We start from the raw sequence: 25,880 nt of genomic DNA, 5'->3' as shown, positions 1-25,880 counted from the left end.
ATTCAGCAACCTGCTAGCATTCAATTTCAGATCATTCCAAGGAATAAAGTGCCAGGTAAACAACATGTGCTGCAAGAGCTAAAAAGCTTAAAAAACACTGAAAGTCAAGGAGGAAACAGTATAAATAATTTTTTTCTGTACATGAGTTTCATCATTCATACAAATACAGAAAGGAATAGTTTTTAAAAATAAAAGCTTTGTTTTCATCCTGTCAATGAATGGTAATGAAATCAGAGTCACACCCTGTGGGGTGGGGTGGTGGGTGGGGAGGGGTGGGTGAGTGGGGTAGAGTGGGGTGGAGTGGGGGTAGAGTGGGGTGGTGTGGGGTGGTAGAGTGGGGGGTAGGGATGGGGGGGGTGGTGTGGGGTGTAGGGGGGGCAGTGGGGTGGGGTGGGTTTGTGGGGTGCGGTGGGCTGGGGGGTGGGGGGGATGGGGGGGGGTGGGTAGGGTGGGTGGGGTGGGGTGGTGTGGGATGGGGGGGAGTGGAGTGGGGTGGGGTGGGGTGGAGTGGGGTGCAGTGGGATAGGGTGGAGTTTGCTGGGGTGGGTTGGGCTGGGGTGGGCTGGACCAGGCAGCGGAGGGGGCGAAGGGGTGGGAGGAGGCAATGATAGGAGGTGATGCTGGGCATTGGGTGGTCGCGGTGAACAGAGTCCTTACAGAGGAGTGGGCAGGTTTGCCCTGTGACTGACTGCTCAGTCCGGCCACAATCCCTCGACTCGCGGCGTTTTGGATTCTCCTGTACGCGTTTTCGTTCACACCCAGATCACACGGAGCTCTCTCTCACATTCTCATCTGCTAGGAAGGTTCTGATGCGCTTTACTGTTTCCTTGTACTGTGACCCGTGTGTTACGACGTCCTTTAAATATTCCTCTTCATTCTGATCCTTGGCAAAATTGACAAATACCTGGGAGGAGAAAAAGACAAGAGTTAAAATAGCGCAGTGGAAAATATCAGCACTCAACTGGAAAAAAAGACACAAAGTGCTGGAGTAACTCATCGGGTTAGGCAGCATCTCAATAGACAATAGGTGCCGGAGTAGGCCACTTGGCCCTTCAAGCCAGCACCACCATTCAATGTGATCATAGAAACATAGAAAATAGGTGCAGGAGTAGGCCATTCGGTCCTTCGAGCCAGCACCGCCATTCAATATGATCATGGCTGATCATCCAACTCAGTATCCCATACCTGCCTTCTCTCCATACCCCCTGATCCCTTTAGCCACAAGGGCCACATCTAACTCCCTCTTAAATATAGTCAATGAACTGGCCTCAACTACCTTCAGTGGCAGTTCATGGCTGATCATTTACAATCTCTGGAGAAAATGGATGTCTGACGCATCAGGCCGGGACTTGATCAGCCTGAAGAAGGGGGTACTGATTGTGGACGATCAGCCATGATCACAGTGAAGGCTCGAAGGGCCGAATGGCCTACTCTTGCACCTATTGTCTATTGACCCGAAATGTCACCTATCAATGTTCGCCAGAGATACTGCTTGACCCGGTGAGTTACTCCAGCACTGTGTGTCTTTATTTGTAAACCAGCATTTGCAGTTCCTTCTTTCTACAGTAATCAACTGAATGTTTATTTTAATATATAGTCATTAATTATTTATTATGATTTAAAAATAGAAAATGTACAATCAATTCAGGCAGAATTTGCGGAAAGAGAAAGAGAGTTAATATTCCACTATCCTTAAAAAAATGTTATGGGTAGTGCTGGAACGGGTATACCGAAGATTTACGAGGATGTGCAGGAAGGAACTGCAGATGCTGGTTTAAACTGAAGATAGACACAAAGTGCTGGAGTAACTCAACGGGACAGGCAGCATCTCTGGAGAGAAGGAATGGGCGACTCTTCTTCAGACAGGTGGCGACTCGAAACGTCACCCATTCCTTCTCTCCAGAGATGCTCTCTGTCCCGCTGAGTTACTCCAGCTTTTTGTGTCGATCTTAAATTTACGGGGATGTTGCCAGGACTAGAGGGTCTGAGCTACAGGAAGAGTTTGAATAGGCTTGGACTCTATTCCTTGGAGGACAGGAGGATGAGGGGGTGATCTTCTGGAGGTGCATAAAATAATAAGAGGAATAGATCGGGTAGAAGACAGAGTCTCTTGCTCAGCGTAGGTGAATCGAGGAATAGAGGACAAGGGGTTAAGGTGAGGGGGAAATAATTTAATAGGAATCTGAGGGGTAACTTTTTCACACAAAGGGTGGTGGGTGTATGGAACGAGCTGCCAGAGGAGGTAGTTGAGGCTGGGACTTTCCCCAACGTTTAAGAAACAGTTAGACAGGTTCATGGATAGGACAGGTTTGATGGGATATGGACCAGATGCGGGCAGGTGGGACTAATGCAGCTGGGACATGTTGGCCAGTGTGGGCAAGTTGGGCCGAAGGGTTTGTTTCCATGCTGTATCACTCGATGACTCCAGTGGCAAAACTCTCAGCAACAGGATTTAGCATTGATAATCATGGCACTCTGTGCACTTCTAGGCCATGGACAGAGGGGACCATGGAGGCAGGTCAGTGAATAGTCCCACCAGGTAGACATAAATGCTGGAGAAACTCAGCGGGTGCAGCAGCAGCATCTACGGAGCGAAGGAAATAGGCAACGTTTCGGGAAGGAAAGGCAACGTTTCGGGAAGGAAACGGGCAACGTTTCGGGAAGGAAAGAGGCAACGTTTCGGGAAGGAAAGAGGCAACGTTTCGGGAAGGAAAGAGGCAACGTTTCGGGAAGGAAATAGGCAACGTTTCGGGAAGGAAATAGGCAACGTTTCGGGAAGGAAATAGGCAACGTTTCGGGAAGGAAATAGGCAACGTTTCGGGAAGGAAATAGGCAACGTTTCGGGAAGGAAATAGGCAACGTTTCGGGAAGGAAAGAGGCAACGTTTCGGGAAGGAAAGAGGCAACGTTTCGGGAAGGAAATAGGCAACGTTTCGGGAAGGAAAGAGGCAACGTTTCGGGAAGTTTCGGGAAGGAAATAGGCAACGTTTCGGGCAGGAAAGAGGCAACGTTTCGTGAAGGAAATAGGCAACGTTTCGGGAAGGAAAGAGACAACGTTTTGTATGCAACGTTTCGGGAAGGAAATAGGCAACGTTTCGGGCCGAAAGGCAACGTCTCGGGCCGAAACCCTTCGGTTTCGGCCCGAAACGTTGCCTATTTCCTTCGCTCCATAGATGCTGCTGCACCCTGCTGAGTTTCTCCAGCATTTTTGTCAACCTTCGATTTTCCAGCATCTGCAGTTCCTTCTTGAACACAACCATCCCACCGGGTAGGTGGGAAGAGTAACGTGGCCCTGGTGAACCTGGGGACATTAGCTCTTACTTGATCCAAGGTTGTTTGCGACACGGAATAGTCTTCAATCTTCAGCTTTTCTTTGTTGTTTGTGAGTGCGCTGAAGATTTTGGCCAAGGAGCAGCAGCTGGCCGGTATCTGGTACTGCAGCATGCTGTGGTGCTTCTCCTTCAATATACAGCCTGGGAACGTACTCGTCATGAACTCCTCCACAGGGGACACGTCCAGTGCAGAGCAATGCCTCCTCAGGATGATGGTGTAGCCGTCTCCAAACCTGGCGACAAACATCTAGGCTTTGACACTTCACTTTAGACATTGGAGATACAGCGCGGAAACAGGCCCTTTGGCCCACAGCGATCCCCTCTCACAATCACAATCACTAACACACACACCCACACACACACACTCTAACACACACACTCTAACACACGCACACACTCTAACACACACACTCTAACATACACACACACACACTCGAACACACACATTTTATATTTTATTATGTAAACGAATATATGTGTGTTATGATTGGGTTTATAATTTGTTTGGTTGTTTTGTTGTTTAACTTTTGCACAACAGTCCGCGAGCATTGCCACTTTCATTTCACTGCACATCTCGTATGTGTATGTGACAAATAAACTTGACTTTACACACACACACACACACTCTAACATGCACACACACACTCTAACACACACACACACAATGCACTAACACACACATGCACTAACACACACATGCACTAACACACACACACTAACACACACACACACACACACACTAACACACACACACTCTAACACACACATTCTAACACACTATGGCCAATTTACAATTTTACCCAAACCAATCAACCTGCAGACCTGTACGTCTTTGGAGTTTGGGAGGAAACCGGAGCAGCCGGAGGAAACCCACGCAGGTCATGGGGAGAATATACAAACTCCGTACAGACAGTGCCCGTAATCAGGATGGAACTCGCGTCTCTGTCGCTGTGAGGCCGCAACTCCACCAGTGCGCCGCCCTTTGTTCAATTGGAAGATAAATTCCAAACACAGTCGCCAATAACTTGAACTTTCTCGAGATTGACCCCAATCGCTGTTTTAAGTCTTTTCCCCCCTCACTGGGTTGATGTTGAGCATAATGGAGAATATTTTCCATTGTCAATGCAGAGAAGCTGCGAGCTCCTTTGCAGCAAGTTGGAGGTTATGATGGTCTTGGGTATTTTGCAGAGAGATTTCATTTGATCGAGAGAGGGGCTGGTGGGATGTAGGAGGCAGCTACAGAGGCGCCAGGCTAGTGTGGGAGAGGACATTGCAGAAAGAGACATCAAAAAACTATTTCATTTGACATCTCAGGTGACTTTAATAAAGCAGCCAGGGCCAGCTGTTTGGTCAATTTCATCAATCAGTGCTTAAACAGAAACATAGACATAGACCATAGAAATTAGGTGCAGGAGTAGGCCATTCGGCCCTTCGAGCCTGCACCGCCATTCAATATGATCATGGCTGATCATCCAACTCAGTATCCCGTACCTGCCTTCTCTCCATACCCTCTGATCCCCTTAGCCACAAGGGCCACATCTAACTCCCTCTTAAATATAGCCAATGAACTGGCCTCGACTACCCTCTGTGGCAGAGAGTTCCAGGGATTCACCACTCTCTGTGTGAAAAAAGTTCTTCTCATCTCGGTTTTAAAGGATTTCCCCCTGATCCTTAAGCTGTGACCCTTGTCCTGTCCTGTCCTTGTAACTGGAATGATTACTCCCATAGATAATAGAAAGGCTCTGACTTAACCAAAACTTCCTAGGGCAGGATAGTCACACAGTGCCGATCCAGGCCCTTGTGCCAAACTTGCCCTCGCCAACCAACATGCCCCATCTACACCAGCCCACGCTTGGCCCATATATCCCTCTAAGGCTGTACTATCCATGCACCTGGCCAAATGTCTCATAAACATTATGACAGTTCCTGCCTCAACTACCTCCTCCTGCAGCTCCTTCCATACACCCAAATCATCCTTTGTGTGTGCGGCCCCACAGCAGAAGCATTCACGTGGCAGGGCTGGAAACTGGAAGTATCCCGAGCTAATTTTGCTACCACCATCATCGACTGCAACAAGTGATTGTTGATGGAAGCTTGCGTCCTTTTCATGACGGTCGATGACGGCGAGGTCAACATTTGAAACATGGAAGATGGACAGGAAAGAAGATCCTTTGTGTAAAAACGTAGCCTTTCAGGTTCCTATTAAATCTTTCCCCCCCCCTCTCACCTTAAACCTATGTACTCTGGTTCTCGATTGCCCTACTCGGGGCAAGAGACTCTGTGAGTCTACCCGATCTATTCCCCTCATGATTGTGTACACCTCTATAAGATCGCCCGATTGCATTGTTCTGCTTGCATCAATGATTCCGGGTCTTATATACCGCACGTCTGGTTGTCAGTCGACTGGAGAGCAGAGGGACGGCATGTTGACCTTACCTGCTTTTCAGGTGTTGCACGCTGCCCAGACAGCGGAACCGCCCATTCACCATGATGGCCATCCGCGTACACAGAGCCTCGCATTCCTCCATGCTGCAGCAGGAGTACAACAATGGTCAGATATACACGTCACATCAAAACCCTTTTACCCATAGAATATACACTATACGAGCAAAGAGGTCCTTCTGCAGGTTGTACAGAGCCCTAGTGAGACCACACCTGGAGTATCGTGTGCAGTTTTGGTCCCCTAATTTGAGGAAGGACCTTCTTGCTATTGAGGGAGTGCAGCGTAGGTTTACAAGGTTAATTCCCGGGATGGCGGGACTGTCATATGCTGAGAGAATGGAGCGGCTGGGCTTGTACACTCTGGAGTTTAGAAGGACAAGAGGTGAATCTCATTGAAACATATAAGATTGTTAGGGGCTTGGACATGCTAGAGGCAGGAAACATGTTCCCGATGTTGGGGGAGTCCAGAACCAGGGGCCACAGTTTAAGAATAAGGAGAAAGCCATTTAGAACGGAGACGAGGAAACACTTTTTCTCACAGAGAGTGGTGAGACTGTGGAATTCTCTGCCTCATGGAGGCAGGTTCTCTGGATGCTTTCTAGAGAGAGCTAGATAGGGCTCTTAAAAATAGCGGAGTCAGGGGATATGGGGGGAAGGCAGGAACGGGGTACTGATTGGGGATGATCAGCCATGATCACATTGAATGGCGGTGCTGGCTCGAAGGGCCAAATGGCCTACCCCTGCACCTATTGTCTATTACACAAGCAAAATTAGGCCATTCAGCCCGTCAAGTCTACTCTTCCACTCATTCATGGCTGATCTGTCAAGGAGGGGAAAGCACGCAGATCTGGAAACACAAACATCTACTACTTGCATGTCTAAAATCGCAACATGACCAGGGCCCACCTGTGTGAAGTCAAGACCACCGATCGCCCTTCCTTGATGACGCTCAGGATACAGTTCCAGAGGAATCGCCTGGCCTTGGGATCCATTCCAGTTGTAGGTTCGTCCTGTCAACGAAAAGAACGGCAACCATTCCTAAGACAATCCTGTTCGTCCAACTTGTCTCCCTACCCCCCCAACCCCATTATCCGGAAGGTTCTACCCAGCTGTTTTCAGACAAATGAATCATCCTACCACAACCAGAGAGCAGTGCTGAACTACTTCCGACCTCTTTGACATCCCTCAGACCAGGACCTTGCTGGCTTTACCTTGCACTAAACGTTATTCCCTTATCATGCATCTTGTACACAGTAAATGGATCGATTGGATCCATGTATTGTCTTTCTGCTGACCAGTTAGCAGGCGACAAAAAGCTTTTCACTGTACCTCGGTACACGTGACAATAAACTCAACTGAACTGGCTGTTATAACCGGTATCTCCTGCAGACTCATTGGCACGGCACTAATAAGTCAACACCGATCTGAAAAAGTAGACCAATTCTTCAAAACATGGTCTCCTTTCACTGAATTTATTTAACAACAGAATGGTTGAACACAAAGTTAAAACTGATGGGTGAGCGGGGGGAGGAGAAGGACAGTGGGGCATATCTCCATCTTCTTTTTTCTCATTTCTCTTTTTTCTTCTTGTACTTCTTTGGTAGTTTAAGGGTCTTTCCTTCTCTCTTTTGCATTTTTCCTTTTTATCTTCATTCTTTCCTTTCTTCTATTTTTTTAAATTTATGTATTAATGTTAAAAATGAAGCTATAGGGAACTTGTATGCCTTTCATGTCGATTGCTTTATTCTTGTACAATTGCTTCTAATAAAATAAAAAATTAAAATTAAAATAAGTCATCGCCGATGGGGGAAAATCGCAGCTTCGCCCAGTCCTCTCCATCGCTACAGCTTTTTTCTTCTTCTCTGAAGCAGACAGCACCAGAGACCCTCGATTCCATCCTACACCAATTTGTCTCAAGGCAACGCATTGCAAACTGAGCAAAGATCCACTTCTGCGGCACGGTGGCGCAGCGGTGGCGTTGCTGCCTCACAGCTCCAGAGTTCAATCCCGACTACGGATGCTGTCTGTACGAAGTTTGCACGTTCTCCCCATGACCATGCGAGCTTTCTCCGGGTGCTCCAGTTTCCTCCCACACTTGCAGGTTAATTGGCTTTGGTAGAATTGTTCCTAGTGTGTAGGATAGTGATAGTGTACGGGATGATCGCTGGTCGGCGCGGACTCGGTGGGCTGAAGGGCCCCTTTCCGCGCTGTATCTGTAAAGTGAGGTCCTGAACCATCCTGGTTTGGTGAAGCTTTGGAGTATTGATGTTTCCACTTGGAGGACAGGACTGATGCAAGATATCTAAAAGGATTAAGTGAACGTTGTGAATCTTCAGCAGTTTAATATTCTATTAGATGCTCTCTGGCTGCGCGCCTGCAGTGCCTTTCCTAGCGCCGTGCTGACGTTTACTTTAACACGGGTAGAAGCTCTGGGGGGAAATGACCAGCCATGTTGTGTGTTATTTGCAGATCGGAGGGCAACGCACTAACCAGGAAGACGACGGGCGGGCATCCGATGAGCGCGATGGCAGTGGACAGCTTCCTCTTGTTGCCCCCACTGTAGGTGCCAGAAGGTCTATCCGCGTAGCTGGACAGTCCCAACTTCTTTATGCCCCATTCAGTCACCTAGAAACATAGAAAATAGGTGTTGGAGTACCTGGAGGACAGGGGTACCCTTCAAGGCAGCTCCGCCATTCAATATGATCGCGGCTGATCATCCAAAATCAGTACCCCGTTCCTGCTTCCCCCCCCCCATATCCCTTGATTCCTTTAGCCCCAAGAGCTATATCTAATAGCCCTGTCCCACGGTGCGAGTTCATTCAAGAGCTCTCCCAAGTGAAAAAAAAAATCAAACTCATGGTAAGCACGGAGAATGAACGTAGCGGGTACGTTGGAGCTCGGGGACGTCTCTTAGCGGCTCGTAACGCTAACGGCAGGTACTCTGGAAGACCTGCTAATGGTGGGTAAGCACGGGAAGACTCGTGAAGATTTTTCAACATGTTGAAAAATGTCCACGAGAGCCCCGAGTACCAACGAGCGGCCATTACCGTAAATCTCCGAGTTCGAATCAGGGCAAACTCGGGAGAACTCTTGGAATGAACTCGTACAGTGGGACATGGGGTAAAACTCTCTCTTAAATACATCTGTTGAAAACAATACTAGACAGACACAAAATGCTGGAGTAACTCAGCGGGTCAGGCAGCATCTCTGGAGAGAAGGAATGGGAGACGTTGCAGATTAAGACCCTTCTTTAGAAAGGGTGCCCGAGTCATACCCTTTTCTGGTCGCCGCTGGATTTTCAACATGTTGAAGATTTTCAGTTACCCGCTGCGACAATGACGGGTGCCGGCAAGTCGCCAAAAAAAATCACGTAAGTGGGACAGGCCCTTTAGGCTTTATAAAGGTCAACAAACCTTGGCAACTTCGTGTTGGGGAATCCCACGCAGCTGGGAGTAGAACTCGAGGTGTTCTCGGCCGGTCAACAGTTTGTTGATGGCATCAAACTGGGGGCAGTAGCCGGTGTTCTGGTGCACGTTCTGGATGTTGGACAGGATGCTGGAAGAGGAAAGAAGCTTCGACACTGAGCAAAATCTCTCAACAAGTTGGAACTTCATCCCCCAGTTTTATCTGCGTTACCCTCTCCCGCTCCAACTTCAAGTCATCACCCTCTGTCGGACCACGCCAGACTCCAGATATTTCCATGGTCGGGTTCTATTCTGGGTGGCACGAGGTTCTAGAGTCATCCAGCGTGGAACAAAGCCCTTTGGCCCATCTTGTAATGCCAACCCCGTCTACACTAGTTCCACCACCCTGGCCACACCCTCATTTCACTCCCGCCATCGGGAAGGTGGTACAGGAGCCTCAGAACTGTAGGATCCAGCTTCAAGAGCAGCTTCTTCCCAACAACCATCAGGCTATTAAATGCTACAACCTTCCAAATTGGCTCTGGACTCTCTAGACTTGGGGGCATTATTTTTCTTGCCTTTGCACTATTATTGTTTATTTATTTGTCTGTTTTATTAATAAATACACGTAACCTTCTTTTGTTTATTATGGGTTTTACAGAGTACTGAGGTCAGATATCTGGTGCGATGCTGCAAGTGAAATTTGCATTGTTCCGTTCTGGGACACTCGACACTCAAACTCCCTTGACTTGACACTTGTACATTGCCCACTGGCTTAGCAGTTTAATTTTCAGGAATCACCAAGCAGTTTGTACCTATATCCATCAAGGAAGGCCTCACCACTGCTGACCTCAGTGTCTCCTGTCAGCATCTTGAAGGTCGATGTTTTTCCAGCTCCGTTGATCCCCAGAAGTCCAAAACACTGCAATGGAAATGACGGCTCAGGAGAGATTCATTTATCAAACCAAAAAAAACAGTGCAATACAACAGAAACATAGAAAATAGGTGCAGGAGTAGGCCATTCGGCCCTTCGAGCCTGCACCGCCATTCAATATGATCATGGCTGATCATCCAACTCAGTATCCTGTATCTGCCTTCTCTCCATACCCCCTGATCCCTTTAGCCACAAGGGCCACATCTAACTCCCTCTTAAATATAGCCAATGAACTGGCCTCAACTACCTTCGGTGGCAGAGAGTTCCACAGATTCACCACTCTGTGTAAAAAATGTTTTTCTCATCTCGGTCCTAAAAGATTTCCCCCCTTATCCTTAAACTGTGACCCCTTGTTCTGGACTTCCCCAACATCGGGAGCAATCTTCCTGCATCTAGCCTGTCCAACCCCTTAAGAATTCTGTAAGTTTCTATAAGATCCCCCCTCAATCTTCTAAATTCTAGCGAGTACAACCTATGTAACAATGCAACCTATTCTTGCATCCCATGTGTGGGAAGGAACTGCCGATGCTGGTTTCACACCGAAGACAAGACACAAAATGCTGGAGTAACTCAGCGGGACGGGCAGCATCTCTGGAGAGAAGGAATGGGTGGCGTTTCGAAGAAGGGTCTCAAATATCGTAATGTCACCCATTCCTTCTACCCAGAGATGCTGCCTGTTCCGCTGAGTTACTCCAGGGTTTTGTGGCTTGCTACCCGTGTCGCCAACATGGAGAGCAGATCACACGTTGAGATGGAGATTCCTTGGTCAACTTCAAACCAACACAATGATGCAATGTTCATTAAACCCGAGTGTCTGGTTGTAAATAACAGAGTCTTTACACATCCTCTTCACAGTCCACACAATGCAGGTAACTGCAGGTAACAGCTATTTCTTGATGGCCACCTTTGCTTGGAACTACACGGCCCAGAACGTCTTCAGATACATTAAAAAAATAATTTAGAGAAATTAGAAATATCCATTTATTTCTCCAATTTCTTCCGGGCAACTGAACCATCCTATCACCAACTAGAGAGCAGTCCTGACCACCCATTTAACTCATTGGACTATCTTTAGTTGGACTTTATCTTGCACTAAACATTATTCCCTTTATGTTGTGTCAGTACACTGTGGATGGTTTGATTGTAATCATGTATAGTTTTTTTTGATGACTGGATAGCATGCAACAAAAAAAAGCTTAAACTGTACCTCAGTATGTGTGACAATAAATGAACCTAAAATATTTGATAGACAAAAATGCTGAAGAAACTCAGCGGGTGAGGCAGCATCTATGGAGCGAAGGAAAAATACAACGCTGAGTTGAAACGTATAAGATTGTTAAGGGCTTGGACACGCTAGAGGCAGGAAACATGTTCCCGATGTTGGGGGAGTCCAGAACCAGGGGCCACAGTTTAAGAATAAGGAGAAATCCATTTAGAACGGAGACGAGGAAACATTTTTCCTCACAGAGAGTGGTGAGTGTGTGGAATTCTCTGCCTCAGAGGGCGGTGGAGGCAGGTTTTCTGGATGCTTTCAAGAGAGAGCTAGATAGGGTTCTTAAAAATAGCGGAGCCAGGGGATATGGGGAGAAGGCAGGAACGGGGTACTGATTGGGGATGATCAGCCATGATCACATTGAATGGCGGTGCTGGCTCGAGGGGCCGAATGGCCTACTCCTGCACCTGTTGTCTGTTGGCTATTGTCTCCAGCATTTTTGTCTACCTTCGACTTTCCAGCATCGGCAGTTCCTTCTTAAACCTAAAATATTTGATCAGCTTGATTTGGTTCTTGTGGATATTGGACTCACTCTTAAACACATCGGTTCTTGGTACATGTAAAAATACCCAAGGAGGTATTGTTTAAGAAGGAACTGCAGATGCTGGAGAATTGAAGGTTACACAAAAAAGCTGGAGAAACTCAGCGGGTGCAGCAGCATCTATGGAGCGAAGGAAATAGGCAACGTTTCGGGACGAAACGTTGCCTATTTCCTTCGCTCCATAGATGCTGCTGCACCCGCTGCGTTTCTCCAGCTTTTTTGTGTAACCCAAGGAGGTACTGTTTTATTAGGTACTTCCAACAATAGAAAAGGCACCGAGCTGATTCAAATGTCCCCCAAACTTGACGATTCTACAACTACACTTCCCAGCAACATCAATGGACGTACAGTTAATGATATCCAGTGCTGGCAGATTGATGTGCAGGAAGGAACTGCAGATGCTGGTTTAAGCTAAAGACAGGCACATAAAGCCAGAGTAACTGAGTGGGTCAGACAGCATCTCTGGGGAGAGGGAACACGTGTCGTCTCGGGTCGAGACCCTTCTTCAGACAGAGAGTCAGAGGAAAGGGAAACGAGAGACATAGACGGCCATGGAGAGAGAGGCCATTGTTAGCGGTGTGCTAGGTGAAAACGTGTTACTGACAATGAGACTCAACAAGATGACTTTGAAGCTGGTACAACTTGGGTGGGGAAGGGATGGAGAGAGAGTTGGGGGAGAGGGGGAGGGGTGGGATGCCAGGGTTACTGGAAGTTGGAGAAATCAATATTCATACTACTTGAAGTGAGACAACAATCCAATGAGTTGAAGATGCCCATATTCTGTCATGTCAGCCATCACTCACCTCTCCTGGGGGAATGGCCACACACAATCTATCCACGGCCGGTTTCTTTTTCCTTCTGTAAACCTGGAGAGAAATGAAGTGATTTTTAATGGCTGGACAAGGCAGCAGCTTTGTGGTTTTGTTGATAGCTAATACAGAAAAGCCTTGCTCCGACTTCTCACGGTCAATGGTAGACACACAGTGGAAAAGAAAGATCTTTGACCGAGAATGTTGGTTAATGCCCCTGTCCCACTTAGGAAACCTGAACGGAAACCTCTGGAGACTTTGCACCCCACCCAAGGTTTCCGTGAGGTTCCCGGAGGTTTTTGTCAGTCTCCCTACCTGCTTCCACTACCTGCAACCTCCGGCAACCACCTGCAACCTCCGGGGACCGCGCGGAAACCTTGGGTGGGGCGCAAAGTCTCCAGAGGTTTCCAGTTCAGGTTTCCTAAGTGGGACAGGGGCATAACTCTGGTTTTCTCCCACTGGTGTGGCTGGACCTGCTGAGTATTTGCAGCACTTTTGATTCTCAATTTGAAGACATTGGTCAAGAGGCATATACTGTACGCGTTGGTAGTGGGGAGCCCTTCTCTCCACGGCACCCAGGTATTGTTGGACATTTTGTACATTTACACCAAGCCAATTCACCTACAAACCTGCACGTCTTTGGAGTGCGGGAGGAAACCGAAGATCTCGGAGAAGACCCACGCAGGTCACGGGGAGGACGTACAAACTCCGTACAGACGGCACCCGTAGCCGGGATCGAACCCGGGTCTCCGGCGCTGCATTCGCTGTGAGGCAGCGACTCTACCGCTGTACGCGCCACCGTGACTGTCCAAAGTCAAGTCAACAGAAGCAGTCACCCGATGAAAGTTGTTGATAGAGTAAACGTCCTTTTACCTTGGTGAGATCTTTGATAACCAGAATGTCGCCCTCGGTCCCACCGTACAAGACCCTTTGCCTCTCTCTGGCGACATCTTCATCTTCTGTTTCCCACGGGAGAAGCTTCAACGCCATCGGCCTGTGGAGGGAACGCAGTGGATCAGCTGCTGAATTTATCCCAAAAACAAAGAAAAAAATCCACAAGCCTTTACCCCCTGTGTGTGTGTGTTACCCCATGAATAATTACAGTAAACACACCGTTACACATTTGCCTCACGTTTGCACATGTGACACTAAATTACCTCCGCGCATCACCTCCGCTTCTGGCGGCACGGCGGCAGATTTGCTGCCTGTCAGCGCCAGAGACCCGGGTTCGATCCTGACTGCGGGTGCTGTCGGTGCGGAGTTTGCACCTTCTAGCCGTGACCATGCAGGTTTTCTCCGGGCGCTCCGGTTTCCTCCCACATTCCAAAGACGCGCTGGTTTGGAGGCTCGTTAGCTTCTGTAAATTGTCCCCGGTGTGTAGGGTGCGAAAGTGGGATGACAGAAAGCGAGTGTACAGGCGATCGCTGGTCGGCACGGACTCGGTGGGTCGAAGGGCCTGTTTCCATGCTGCATCTCTAAACTCTCACTTGGGGTCATATTCCGGATCGCGCTTTTAACCTCCGTTTGCCTCGCTGAAGGATCATTTGGAATGTACATGAAATATTTAAGAAAGAACTGCAGATGCTGGAGAAATCGAAGGCAGACAAAAAAATGCTGGAGAAACTCAGCAGGTGAGGCAGCATCTATGGCATGAAGGAATTGGTGACGTTTCGGGTCGAGACCCTACACTGGGATACAATCCATGATGGGTATAATGTGTAGGAAAGAACTGCAGATGTTGGTTAAAATCGAAGGTAAACACAAAATGCTGGAGTAACTCAGCGGGACAGGCGGCATCTCTGTGGAGAAGGAACAGGCGACATTACCTTCCTTCACATTCTACGAAACGTCACCTATTCCTTCGCTCCATAGAATCTGCGCTGCCTTGCCCGCTGAGTTTCTCCAGCATTTTTGTCTACCTCCTATTTGGAAAGCACACATTCGCTCTGACATTTTTGGAGGCATGGGGTTATACTTTCCTTGAAGCATCTTTTGCAGAATATGCTAGTCTTATTCCACACCCATTACAAACTATGAAAGTCTATGTCTATGCTAGAAGGCACCTAACTCAGGCGACTATATGCGTGCTAGCCACAGAAGCAGGTCTACAGTCACATATTACAATCGTTCCACACTCTTAAATCTCTACTCCTGCAACAGCACTTCTTACTTTAACTCTGACTTCCCTTCTCATGTATCTATTCAGTGTAAATGGCTCGATTGTAATCATGTATTGTCTTGCAGCTGACTGGTTAAGCACACAACAAAAGCTTTTCACTGTACCTCGGTACACGTGACAATAAACTGTACTGACACTGGGCAGCATAGAGCTAGAGCTACTGTCTTACAGCGCCAGAGATAAGGAGTTCGATCCTGACTACGGGTGCTTGTCTGTACGGAGTTTGCACGTTCTCCCCGTGACCTGCGTGGTTTATCTCCGACATCTTCGGTTACCTCCCACTCTCCAAAGACGTACGGGTTTCTGGATTAATCGGCTTGGCATAAATGTAAAATTGTCCCCGGTGTGTGTAGGGTAGTGTTAGTGTGCGGGCATCGCTGGTCGGTGCGGACTCGGTGGGCCGAAGGGCCTGTTCCTGCATCTCTAAACTAAACTACGACTACAGTATTAAACATACATCTGTCCCCGAGTCAGCAATATTCTCTCACACTCCAGTTACACAGGACACATTTAGTTTTTAACGTTTAAAAGTTTAACACGATGCCACGTTTTGTTGCTGTGGAATTACACAAGTCAAATCTTGAGCAGAACTGGGACAAGCTGGCTGCACCACAAGAGGGCCTCCTTGGGTTATTCTTTCATCAGGATGGGATTTTGCAGCAAATTTTTAATCCCGCAGAAGATAATCTCACCTCATTTTGACGAAGAACTTGTACTGCAGCAGAATGGTGAAGAGAAAGAAGACGGCCCCCTGGACAGCCATGGCAAACATGTTCTTCCCCACCAGGTCCCAGCACAGCGGAGACACAAACTGCTTCTCTCCTGCAAGGAAGACACATCGCCAACGTTCAGGTGGAAATTCCCAGGTCATCGTCAAACCAACTTACACGACTTTCATAGAACCAGAATGATGTGTTATAAATATCAGAGTGTGGTAACCCCCAGCCATAAGACCATAAGACATAGAAGCAGAAATAGGCCATTCAGCCCACTGAGTGTACTATACCATTCAATCATGGCGGAAGATACAGGGCAGAAACTGGTCCTTCCACCCACCGAGTCATCACCAAACAGCGATCCCCGCACATTAACACCACCCTAGACACACCAGGGACAATTTTACATTTATACCAAGTCAATTAACCTACAAACCGGTACGTCTTTGGAGTGTGGGAGGAAACCGAAGATCTTGGAGAAAACCCACGCAGGTCACGGGGAGAACGTGCAAACTCAGTACAGACAGCGCCCGTAGTCTCTGGCACTGTAAGGCGGTAGCTCTACTGCTCTGCCATACTGCCGCCCTTTCCCTCTCAACCTCATTCTCCTGCCTTCTCCCCATAACACCCGACACCCGTACTAATCAAGAACCCGTCAATGTCCGCCTTAAAAATACCCAATGACTTGGCCTCCACCGCCGTGTGTGGCAATGAATTCCACAGATTCACCACCCTCTGAATTGAAAAAAATTCTCATCGCATCTCCTTTCTAAAGGAACATTTTCCCACATCCTCTTCACAGTCCCACTACTGCCTATTTTTACACCATCAATAAAACGAGTTACACTACACAGGATTCCTCATTCAACAGATTGAATAGATGGTGAACAGATTCGCGATAATCCATGTAACACCTTTTGGACAGTTTCCAAGCCCAAGAATGACCTAGGTATTCCTGGCCTGATCTCAGTCAGTTTACCAATTCTTAACCCACGCCAGCATATTACCCCCAAAAGATGCAATTAGAATGAGGAAATGCTGAAGTTGACAGAATGGCTGACTGGACCGAATGGTCGCTTTCTCTGCTGTTAACTCTGAGCAACTTGTACATGCAGACATGGGACGCAAGGGGAGCATACAAAGGGAGAGGGAGAGGGAGAGGACCAACATGCACATATGTACGCACACACTAAAATGACATTAACTGACACTAGGAAATTAATATTGAATTGCTAAACTTGCCCTTGTGTTGTGTTGTACTGCTTACAGTTGCAAGAACATGTAACAATCAATAAAGGGCTATCGGCCTATTGCGAGTTTATGTACAGGGACATATTTATCCATGCACTGTATACTTGTATTTATACTTATGCATTTTAAATATGTATTACATGTTTTATACTTTGGCAATATAACAATGTTTTTATCATGCCAATAAAGCTTTTAAATTGAAAAAAAAATTGAGAGGGGGGGAGGGGGAGGGGGAGGGGGAGCCAATGCTATCTGAAGTTAGAGAAATCAATATTCAGGCTGTAAGTTGCCCAAGCAAAATATGAGATGCTGTTCCTCCAATTTGCGGTTAGCCTCACTCTGACAACGGAGGAGGCCTAGGACAGAAAGGTCTGTGTGGGAATGGGATGGGGAATTGAAGTAAATGGGTCGACTGGAATCATGTGTTGTCTTTCTGCTGACTGGTTAGCACGCAACAAAAGCTTTTCACTGTACCTCGGTACACGTGACAACAAACTCAACTGAACAGAAGCAGAAGTGGGCGGACTAGACTCCAGAAGACCATTAGAAACAAGTACTGACCAAACCTCTCCAAGGCATCAGCCATGGCTTGGTTCTTCACCATGTCGATCAGTCCTCGACCCAGACAGAAATGCGGAAAAATGAGGAAAACTTTCTTCAGGATTCGATTGACATCATTCAATTTCTGCAGAGAGGGAGAGGAAATAAACACCCAGTGAAAATATAAATATATTTCCCGTCACATTTCGCGAGCATTGATTCAATGGTTGTATTGGGTGTGAGGCTGCTGACGTTTCTCCGAGTGGGGAAGGGATTGCGTCTCATTGTCGGTTTACACTTAGAAACATAGAAAATAGGTGCAGGGGAGGCCATTCGGCCCTTCGAGCCAGCACCACCATTCATTGCAATCGTCCCCTATCAATAACCCATGCCTGCCTTCTCCCCATATCCCTTGACTCCACTAGCCCCTAGAGCTCTATCTAACTCTCTCTTAAATCCATCCAGTGACTTGGCCTCCACTGCCCTCTGTGGCAGGGAATTCCACAAATTCACAACTCTCTGGGTGAAAATGTTTTTTCTCACCTCAAGCCTTAAATGGCCTCCCCTTTATTCTAAGACTGTGGCCTGTATGCTGCTCATCTGAATTATTCAATGTGTTCTCCTTCACGTAAAAAAAAAGAAACCAAGTTATTTTGCACCCAGCAAGGCGATGCAGTCGGATGCTAATCGTGAAATGCCACGGAATAGAAAGGAATTAATTCCTGTGCTGTTCCGGCTAGCATCGCTGTTTACCGGGTGAATGTGAAGAGCTGACCACCACTCTGTGGGTCGGTGTACTGTATCCATTGTTCCCTGTATGGACTCCGGGATCTCCCACATTCTCCTCAGTACTTTAGACTTTAGAGATACATCGTGGAAACAGACCCTTCAGCCCACCGATTCCGTGCTGACCCAGCGATCAGCCCGTACACAAACACGGTTCTACACGTTAGGGACAATTTACAATTTTACCAATGCCTGTTAACCTACAAACCTGCATTCTTTGGAATGTGGGCGGAAACCCAGAGCAGCTGGAGAAAACCCACACGGTCACAGGGAGAACGGACAAACTCCGCACAGACAGGATCGAAACCCGGGACTCTGGCGCCGTAATTCTCCCATTGTGTAGCCCATATACATTGGATAAGTTAGTGAACGCAATGGCAGAACACCACGTCATCAATAAATTACACCGGCCTTCGATTATAATTGCTGAATAATGCTCTAGGGCAGGAGAAACGGGCACCCGAAAAAGGGAGCACATCACCCCGATTCTGGCCTCTCTCCACTGGCTCCCTGTGCGGTTCCGTATAAATTTCAAGATCCTTCTTTATGTTTACAAAGCCCTTAACGGGCTTGGCCCCACCTACATCAGAGGTCTGCTTACCCACCACTTACAAAATTCTTAAGGGGTTGGACAGGCTAGATGCAGGAAGATTGTTCCCGATGTTGGGGAAGTCCAGGACAAGGGGTCACAGCTTAAGGATAAGGGGGAAATCCTTGAAAACCGAGATGAGAAGAACTTGTTTCACACAGAGAGTGGTGAATCTCTGGAACTCTCTGCCACAGAGGGTAGTCGAGGCCAGTTCATTGGCTATATTTAAGAGGGAGTTAGATGTGGCCCTTGTGGCTAAGGGTATGGAGAGAAGGCAGCTACGGGATACTGAGATGGATGATCAGCCATGATCATATTGAGTGGCGGTGCAGGCTCGAAGGGCCGAATGGCCTACTCCTGCACCTATTTTCTATGTTTCTATGTTTCTACACCACCTCCAGGTCCCTCAGATCGGCCGACTTGGGGTTACTGAACATTCCGCGGTCTAGGCATAAGCTCAGGGGCGACCGTGCCTTTGCGGTTGCAGCTCCTAGACTGTGGAACAGCAGCATCCCCCTTCCCATCAGAACTGCCCCCTCCATCGACTCCTTCAAGTCGAGACTTAAAACTCATCTTTACTCTCAAGCCTTTCTTGACATCCTCTGAGGGAGGGCTATATGTATGTATTTATGGATGTACTTAATCTATGAACCACTGTTGTATAACGTTAGTACCTCCACCAATGTAAAGCAACGAGAGTTGTTTTTTCAAATGTGCTGTAGAAATAAAAATGACTTGACTTGACTCTGGTTCTTGGCTCTCCCTACTCTGGGCAAGAGACTCTGTGCATCTACCCAATCCATTCCTCTCATGGTTTTGTACACCGCTATAAGATCGCCCACTCAGCCCCCTCCTGCACTCCAAGGAATAGATTCGGCTGCTTAAACTCTCCCCATGGCTCAGGCCCTTACAACATCCTCGTAAATCCTCTCTGCACCATTTCCATCTTGAATTGATGAGAGGCGATAGTAAAGAGGAAACAAACTATAGAAATAAAAGTGACTTGACTTGACCTTACTTTGTCTGTGAAGAGCTCCAGGACAAACGTGGCCACGCTGCCATTGATGCCGATGAACAGGTTAACGCAGGTTAACACCACGTACGCTGTGCTGGGGATGCTGAACAAAAACGAGGCTGGATACATGAGGGGGGTGATGGACCACCTAAGGGGGAACAGAATCAACACACGTGAAACCAAGTTTCCGCACGAGGAATCGCTGGAGGATCCACTGATGATTTTTCAACAAAATTCAATGGCAGGCGCGGGCGCAGAGCAGGCAAACGCTGAGCTCCTACTCACCCGTAGAGGAAGAGCAAGAGGACGAGCGCGGGCAGGTTGGAGGCAGACACGTAAGACTTTTGTTGGAAGCAGATGAAGATAATAACGACCATTGTCGCGGGAACTGCGTAATTACACTGGAAAGAAGTGGAACTGGTTATTGGTCTGTCCTCCTCATCAAAGAGCAATTCAATAAATGCTTTCTCTAGGTACATTACAATACTTACCTTCAGCGGCGCTGCAATTCTGCCACTGGCCGTGTGCGCGATTTTGGCGCCTTTGAGGGGGGGGGGGGGCGGTGTTAAAACGCGGGTTTCTCCTACCTTGATCTGGGTTATATTTCGTTGGAGTGCAAGCTTTTGCTGAAGAATTGTTCCGACGGCCGTTCTGCATATTTTATTTTTTTATTTTTATTTTTTTTAAATCGCCCGACAAGTTCAGCGCTGGAGTAATTTTAAAATCAGCTTCTAAAGCCGTCAACGGGGACGGATTTCACGTACGGGGCAGGTAAAGGAAAGCCGTTTATTTTATGTATAAAAGTGCTCCTTAAGATACCTTTAATTCACATTTTACGTTGCGAAAGGGTGATTTTCTTCCCTCGTACGAACCGGCAGTATTTTTCCTGCCGATATGGGGTTTAGATTCACCGCGACCGCAACGTTCCAATTGATCGCGTTCCAGAAAAACCCACTCGCATGGCCATTAATTTACAGGTATTAAACACTAAATTCCTTCCATTTGGCCTATAAATTCATGACAATGAGATTTAAAAATTATGTTATATTGTGAATTCTTGTGTGAATGTTATTTGGACACTTAGGCTATTTAAAAATATTAATCTATTCTTAAGAAATTGATAGATGTTTAGATCTAGTAATTGAATTTTGTAATTAGCTACAATTAGGTGACTAACTAATTATATGCTTTAATTTCGTCACCCAAGTAAGATTGTTTCATATTAGTTTCAGAATGCTTCAATCTATAATAACTGAAAATTTATTTCAGTTCTCTTAATTTTTAAGAAAGTTATGGGCTTTTGACTGTCCTCGATCACAGCTTTTGTATTAAGTCAATGGAAAAGCAATAGGGAACAAGATGCTAATTTCCGAGTATGAAAATGGTCATAACTTTTTTAATACTGAAGATATGAAAGTGAATTAGGTGTCAAATTAAACTTCTTATTATGCTTTATCTGATGGGATAAATTACAGACTTGATTTTTTAAATCTCAAAATGTTGTAACATTGCTACTTTATCCTGCCACGTGCTCTACCAGAGTCATTTCATCCTTTCATAGTCGTGTCACACAAAGCAAAGAGTCATTTGTCAACCGTATCAGAAAAGGATTTTACAAAAATCACCTGGTAGACAAAAATGCTGGAGAAACTCATCGGGTGGGGCAGCATCTATGGAGCGAAGGAATAGGTGACGTTTCGGTTCCCGAAACGTCACCTATTCCTTCGCTCCATAGATGCTGCCTCACCCGCTGAGTTTCTCCAGCATTTTTGTCTACCTTCGATTTTTCCAGCGTCTGCAGTTCCTTCTTAAACTTTACCAGGATGGCACGGTGGCGCAGCCGTAGAGTTGCTGCCTCACAGCGCCAGAGACCCAGGTTCGATCCTGACCCTGGGTGCTGTCTGTACAACGTTTGCACATTCTCCCTGTGACCGTGTGGGTTTTCTCCGGGTGCTCCGGTTTGTGAACTCATCCTTTAAATACAGCGCACAGGACTGTTTTGCAACATGCGGTATTGCTTAACATTTCAAACTACCTATTTGGTGACCCTCGGACTATCCTTGATCGGACTTTGCTGGCTTTACCTTGCACTAAACATTATTCCCTTATCATGTATCTATACACTGGATACATGGATCGATTGTAATCATGTGTTGTCTTTCTGCTGACTGGATAGCAAGTAACAAAAAAGCTTTTCACTGTACCTCGGACAAATAGACTAAGCTGTACAACTGTTGTATTTACCATGTCCCAGGCAAAGTTGGCAAGCCAGTAAATACCAGGTTTCACTCCGCTAACAAACTGCAGGTGCTTGGCCTTGCTGACCCGCTCCTCGATGAGGAAGAGCACAAAGCTGGCCGGCACAAAGGACATGGCGAAGATAACACAGATGGAGACCAGCACGTCAACAGAGGTGGCCATCCTGCAGGAAGAAGCAGAGTCCGTGTTAGCAGCATGCCGCCGAGCGAGCAGTAACTCCAGTTACCACTTTTTTCTTAAGCTGCAAAACTATAGAAAACTGACAAATGAATAAAAAATGACAAAAAAGAAAACATTTGTGAGTTCCTAACTGGTGAATTTCCAATCAATCGCTTGCTTCTGTGGTGTTTAGTTTCGTTCAGGCCCGCACACCAACAATATCCTACACATACACACACACACACTAAGGACACTTATAGGTGCTCGGAGGCCATGGTTGTTGTTGGACAAGGATTAGAGGTGGGATACCCCAATTGATCAGTGCGGGTGTCAGGGGTTATGGGGAGAAGGCAGGAGAATGGGGTTAGGAGGGGGAGATAGATCAGCCGTGATTGGATGGCGGAGTTGACTTGATGGGCCGAACGGTCCTAATTCTGTTCCTATCATTTATGACCTTACGACCCAACTTATTCGGATGAGGGTCAACTCAAGAAGGGTTCTGACCTGAAACGTCACCCATTACTTTCCTCCAGAGATGCTGCCTGACCTGTTGAGTCACTCCAGCCTGTCTTTGGCAGTATTTAAATATACTTATGGGCGTTACCACTACTTACAAAGCAACTTCAGAGAGCTGTTCTTTGGTGAGGTTGAGGGGGTGGTTGTAGGCTGTGATCCCAAACATTTTTGCATCTTTTCCCGGAGGAAGGTTTGCTCTCAGCACGGCGTTATTCATGACATTCACAAAGCTCACCATCGCGTGCCAACCCTTATTGTTGAACCACACCTGCGCAGGACAGAGGAAAATGTTCTTTCTATTAGTTCAGGAGTATTCTATCGTCTCCGAATGAAATAACTTTGTTGCTTCTGTACATCATGTCGTGTTTCTTATAGAGATTTTAGATTGCGGAAGCAGGCCCTTCAGCCCCACAGCCAACCAGTGATCGCCCCACACACTGTGGACAATTTGCAGGAGCCAATTAACTTGCAAACCTGCACGTGTTTGTGATGTGGGAGGAAACCCGAGCACCCGGAGAAAACCCACGTGGTCACAGGGAGAACGTGCAAACTCCGGTCCATAAGAAGCTCTCCCCATTCTTAATTTAACACGGTCACTTCATCCTCTGTGACTGTCTCTATCCTGCACTGATTTGCCTGAAGGGAAGCTTGCAAGTTAGAAGGCATTTTCTAAACATGCAGCTCCAAAGCAAAAGGGCGGCACGGTGGAGCAGCAGTAGAATCGCTGCCTCACAGCACCAGAGACCCAGGTTCGATCCTGACTACAGGTGCTGTCTGTACGGCGTTTGTACGTACTCACCGTGAGACCTGCATGGGTTTTCTCCAGGTGCTTCGGTTCCCTCCCAAACCCCAAAGATGTACAGGTTTGTAGGTTAGATGGCGTTGTATCATTGTAAATTGTCCCTGGTGCATGCGGGAGTATGTGTAGTATGCGGGTCGGCGTGGATTCGATGGGCCGAAGGGCCTGTTTCCACCCAGTATCTCTAAACTAAACTAAAACTGCAGTGTGAGGTGGTCACTTTTTGAGATATAATGGGCTTAAAAGTGCAAGGAAATAGAGGGATATGGATCACGTACAGGCCCACGAGATCAGTTTAACTGGGCATCATATTTGGCACTAGGGTTGCCAACTTTCTAACTTCCAAATAAGGGATAAAAGATCAAAATAAGGCAATTCGTTGACCGACTCAGCCGTGGCTGGGGGGGGTGAATGATGAGTTGGCCCGGGTGCTGGACTGCACACAAAGTCCAGCCGGCGGGCCAGCTGAGGAGTTTTGGCCCGGGCACTGGGCGCCAGACTTTGAACGCGGCTTCGAGCGGCCCATGCCAACACTCCTCAGCTGGCCCGCCGGCTGGGCTTTGTGTTCTGCTGCACGCAAAGTCCGGTGCCCCAACCAACTCATGAACCGCTGATCGGCCACGAGAAGGAGGGGTGGTGGTGTCGGCGGTAAGCGAGGGTCCGAGAGCTGGCCGGCCTACGGGGCCACAGGCGAGGTGCTGCTGCTGCACTCCATGGGCTGCACTACGTTGGGACGGGATCCGACAGTCACCTCGAACCAAGTAGTAGCAGTCAAATACGGGACAAGGGCGGTCCCGCATGGGGCAAACCAATTTACGGGATGTCCCGGCTAATACGGGACAGTTGGCAACCCTATCCAGCACAGATATTGTCGGCCCCAGGCAAGTTCCTGGGGTGGGCACGTTCCTATGGTCTAAATACCAGTCAGGTGCACAGACTCGTGCAAATATTGATCAAAATCTTTCAGACCTACTTTGACATTGTTTTTAGTGCTTAGTCCTTTAATAAACTTCGTCATGCTACCCAGCAAGCGGTCCGTGGAGCTCCCCTGAAACAGAGAGAACACACACAAGATTAATTGTTTAAGAAATAAATACATCGACTACAAAAATAACCGTAACACTGATAGCCAGAGTTGAATAAAAGAACCAGGAAGTCACAGACCGAGTAGCTCTTGCGGAAAGCAGAAAGGGATGGTGGGGGGAAGATGTGGATGGACAAACTTCATTGAAACTTACCTGGAAAGCCTGGATAGGGTGGATGTGGAGAGGATGTTTCCACTAGTGGGAGAGTCTAGGACCAGAGGCCACAGCCTCAGAATAAATGTGTGTGCCTTTAGGAAGACGAGGAGGAATTTCTTTAGTCAGAGGTCGGGGAATCTGTGGAATTCATTGCCATAGAAGGCTGTGGACACCAAGTCATTGGGTATTTTTAAGGCAGGGATTGGCCGATTCCTGATTAGTACGGGAGGCAGAGGTTATGGGGAGAAGGCAGGATAATGGGGTGGGGGGGGGGGGGGGGGGGGGGGGGGGGGGGGGGGAGGAAAGATAGATCAGCCATGATTGAATGATGGAGTGGACCAAATTCTGCTGCTTGATCATGGATTTATGCGCTCGTCAGTACGGAGTTTGTACGTTCTCCCCGTGACCTGTGTGGGTTTCCTCCGAGATCTTCAGTTTCTTCCCAAGCTCCAAAGACATACAAGTCTGTAGGTTAATTGGCTTGGTGGAAATGTAAAATTGTCCTTAGTGTGTGTAGGGTGGTGTTAATGTGCGGGGATCGCTGATCGGTGCAGACTCGGTGGGCCGAAGGGCCTGTTTCCGCACTGGGTCTCTAAACTAAACCAGCAGCCCATACTGCCTTTGTCGTAAAGACCCCTCTGTGGAGCAGCCAGCCCTCGGTATTTTCAGAGACTGGCGATCGTGACTCTCTGCTACTAACTTGCAGAAGGCCCCATTGAAACAAAAGGACAAGGCTTACACCAAAGATAGACACAATGTGCTGGAGTAACTCAGCAGGTCAGGCAGCATCTCTGGAGAAAAAGGAATAGGTGACGTTTTGGGTCGGGACTCTTCTTCAGAATGAAAATCTGAAAGTCCGTGGAAAGGTCCTGACGTGAAACGTCACCCATCCTTTCTCTGCCGAGATGCTGCCTGACCCGCTGAGTCACTCCAGCACTTTGCATTTATCTGCATCCACAGTTCCTTGTTTTTCGACATTGAGATTTAAACCAGTGTGTTATTAATGTTTAATGTTTTGTGTGTCACTGTATGCCATGTTGTCACTTGCGGGCTGAGCAACAAGGCAAATTCCTTGTATGTGAATACTTGGCCAATA

At 47.5% G+C, this 25,880-nt stretch overlaps 1 protein-coding gene across 1 annotated transcript in view; it reads right to left on the bottom strand.

Moving 5' to 3' along the window:
• Positions 1 to 513: 513 nt before the first annotated feature.
• LOC129711062 (phospholipid-transporting ATPase ABCA1-like) overlaps positions 514 to 25,880 on the bottom strand; it is a 136,899-nt gene continuing 111,532 nt past the window's right edge. Inside the window, exons 35-50 of the mRNA XM_055658424.1 lie at positions 24,517 to 24,591; positions 22,843 to 23,012; positions 22,055 to 22,232; positions 20,096 to 20,211; positions 19,814 to 19,958; positions 17,442 to 17,565; positions 15,606 to 15,735; positions 13,608 to 13,728; positions 12,729 to 12,791; positions 9,993 to 10,099; positions 9,187 to 9,328; positions 8,264 to 8,398; positions 6,680 to 6,783; positions 5,768 to 5,860; positions 3,321 to 3,564; positions 514 to 904 (exon numbers count right to left, since the gene is read on the bottom strand). Of these exons, the coding sequence (XP_055514399.1) occupies positions 764 to 904; positions 3,321 to 3,564; positions 5,768 to 5,860; positions 6,680 to 6,783; positions 8,264 to 8,398; positions 9,187 to 9,328; positions 9,993 to 10,099; positions 12,729 to 12,791; positions 13,608 to 13,728; positions 15,606 to 15,735; positions 17,442 to 17,565; positions 19,814 to 19,958; positions 20,096 to 20,211; positions 22,055 to 22,232; positions 22,843 to 23,012; positions 24,517 to 24,591 (2,088 nt within the window). The 3' untranslated portion in view covers positions 514 to 763. The remainder of the gene's footprint in view (positions 905 to 3,320; positions 3,565 to 5,767; positions 5,861 to 6,679; positions 6,784 to 8,263; positions 8,399 to 9,186; positions 9,329 to 9,992; positions 10,100 to 12,728; positions 12,792 to 13,607; positions 13,729 to 15,605; positions 15,736 to 17,441; positions 17,566 to 19,813; positions 19,959 to 20,095; positions 20,212 to 22,054; positions 22,233 to 22,842; positions 23,013 to 24,516; positions 24,592 to 25,880) is intronic.

The sequence above is a fragment of the Leucoraja erinacea genome, chromosome 29, assembly GCF_028641065.1.
Source record: "Leucoraja erinacea ecotype New England chromosome 29, Leri_hhj_1, whole genome shotgun sequence".
Taxonomy (NCBI): Eukaryota; Metazoa; Chordata; class Chondrichthyes; order Rajiformes; family Rajidae; genus Leucoraja; species Leucoraja erinaceus.
The sequence above is the reverse complement of the archived record's forward strand: the minus strand, read 5'-3'. Positions and strand labels throughout refer to the sequence as shown.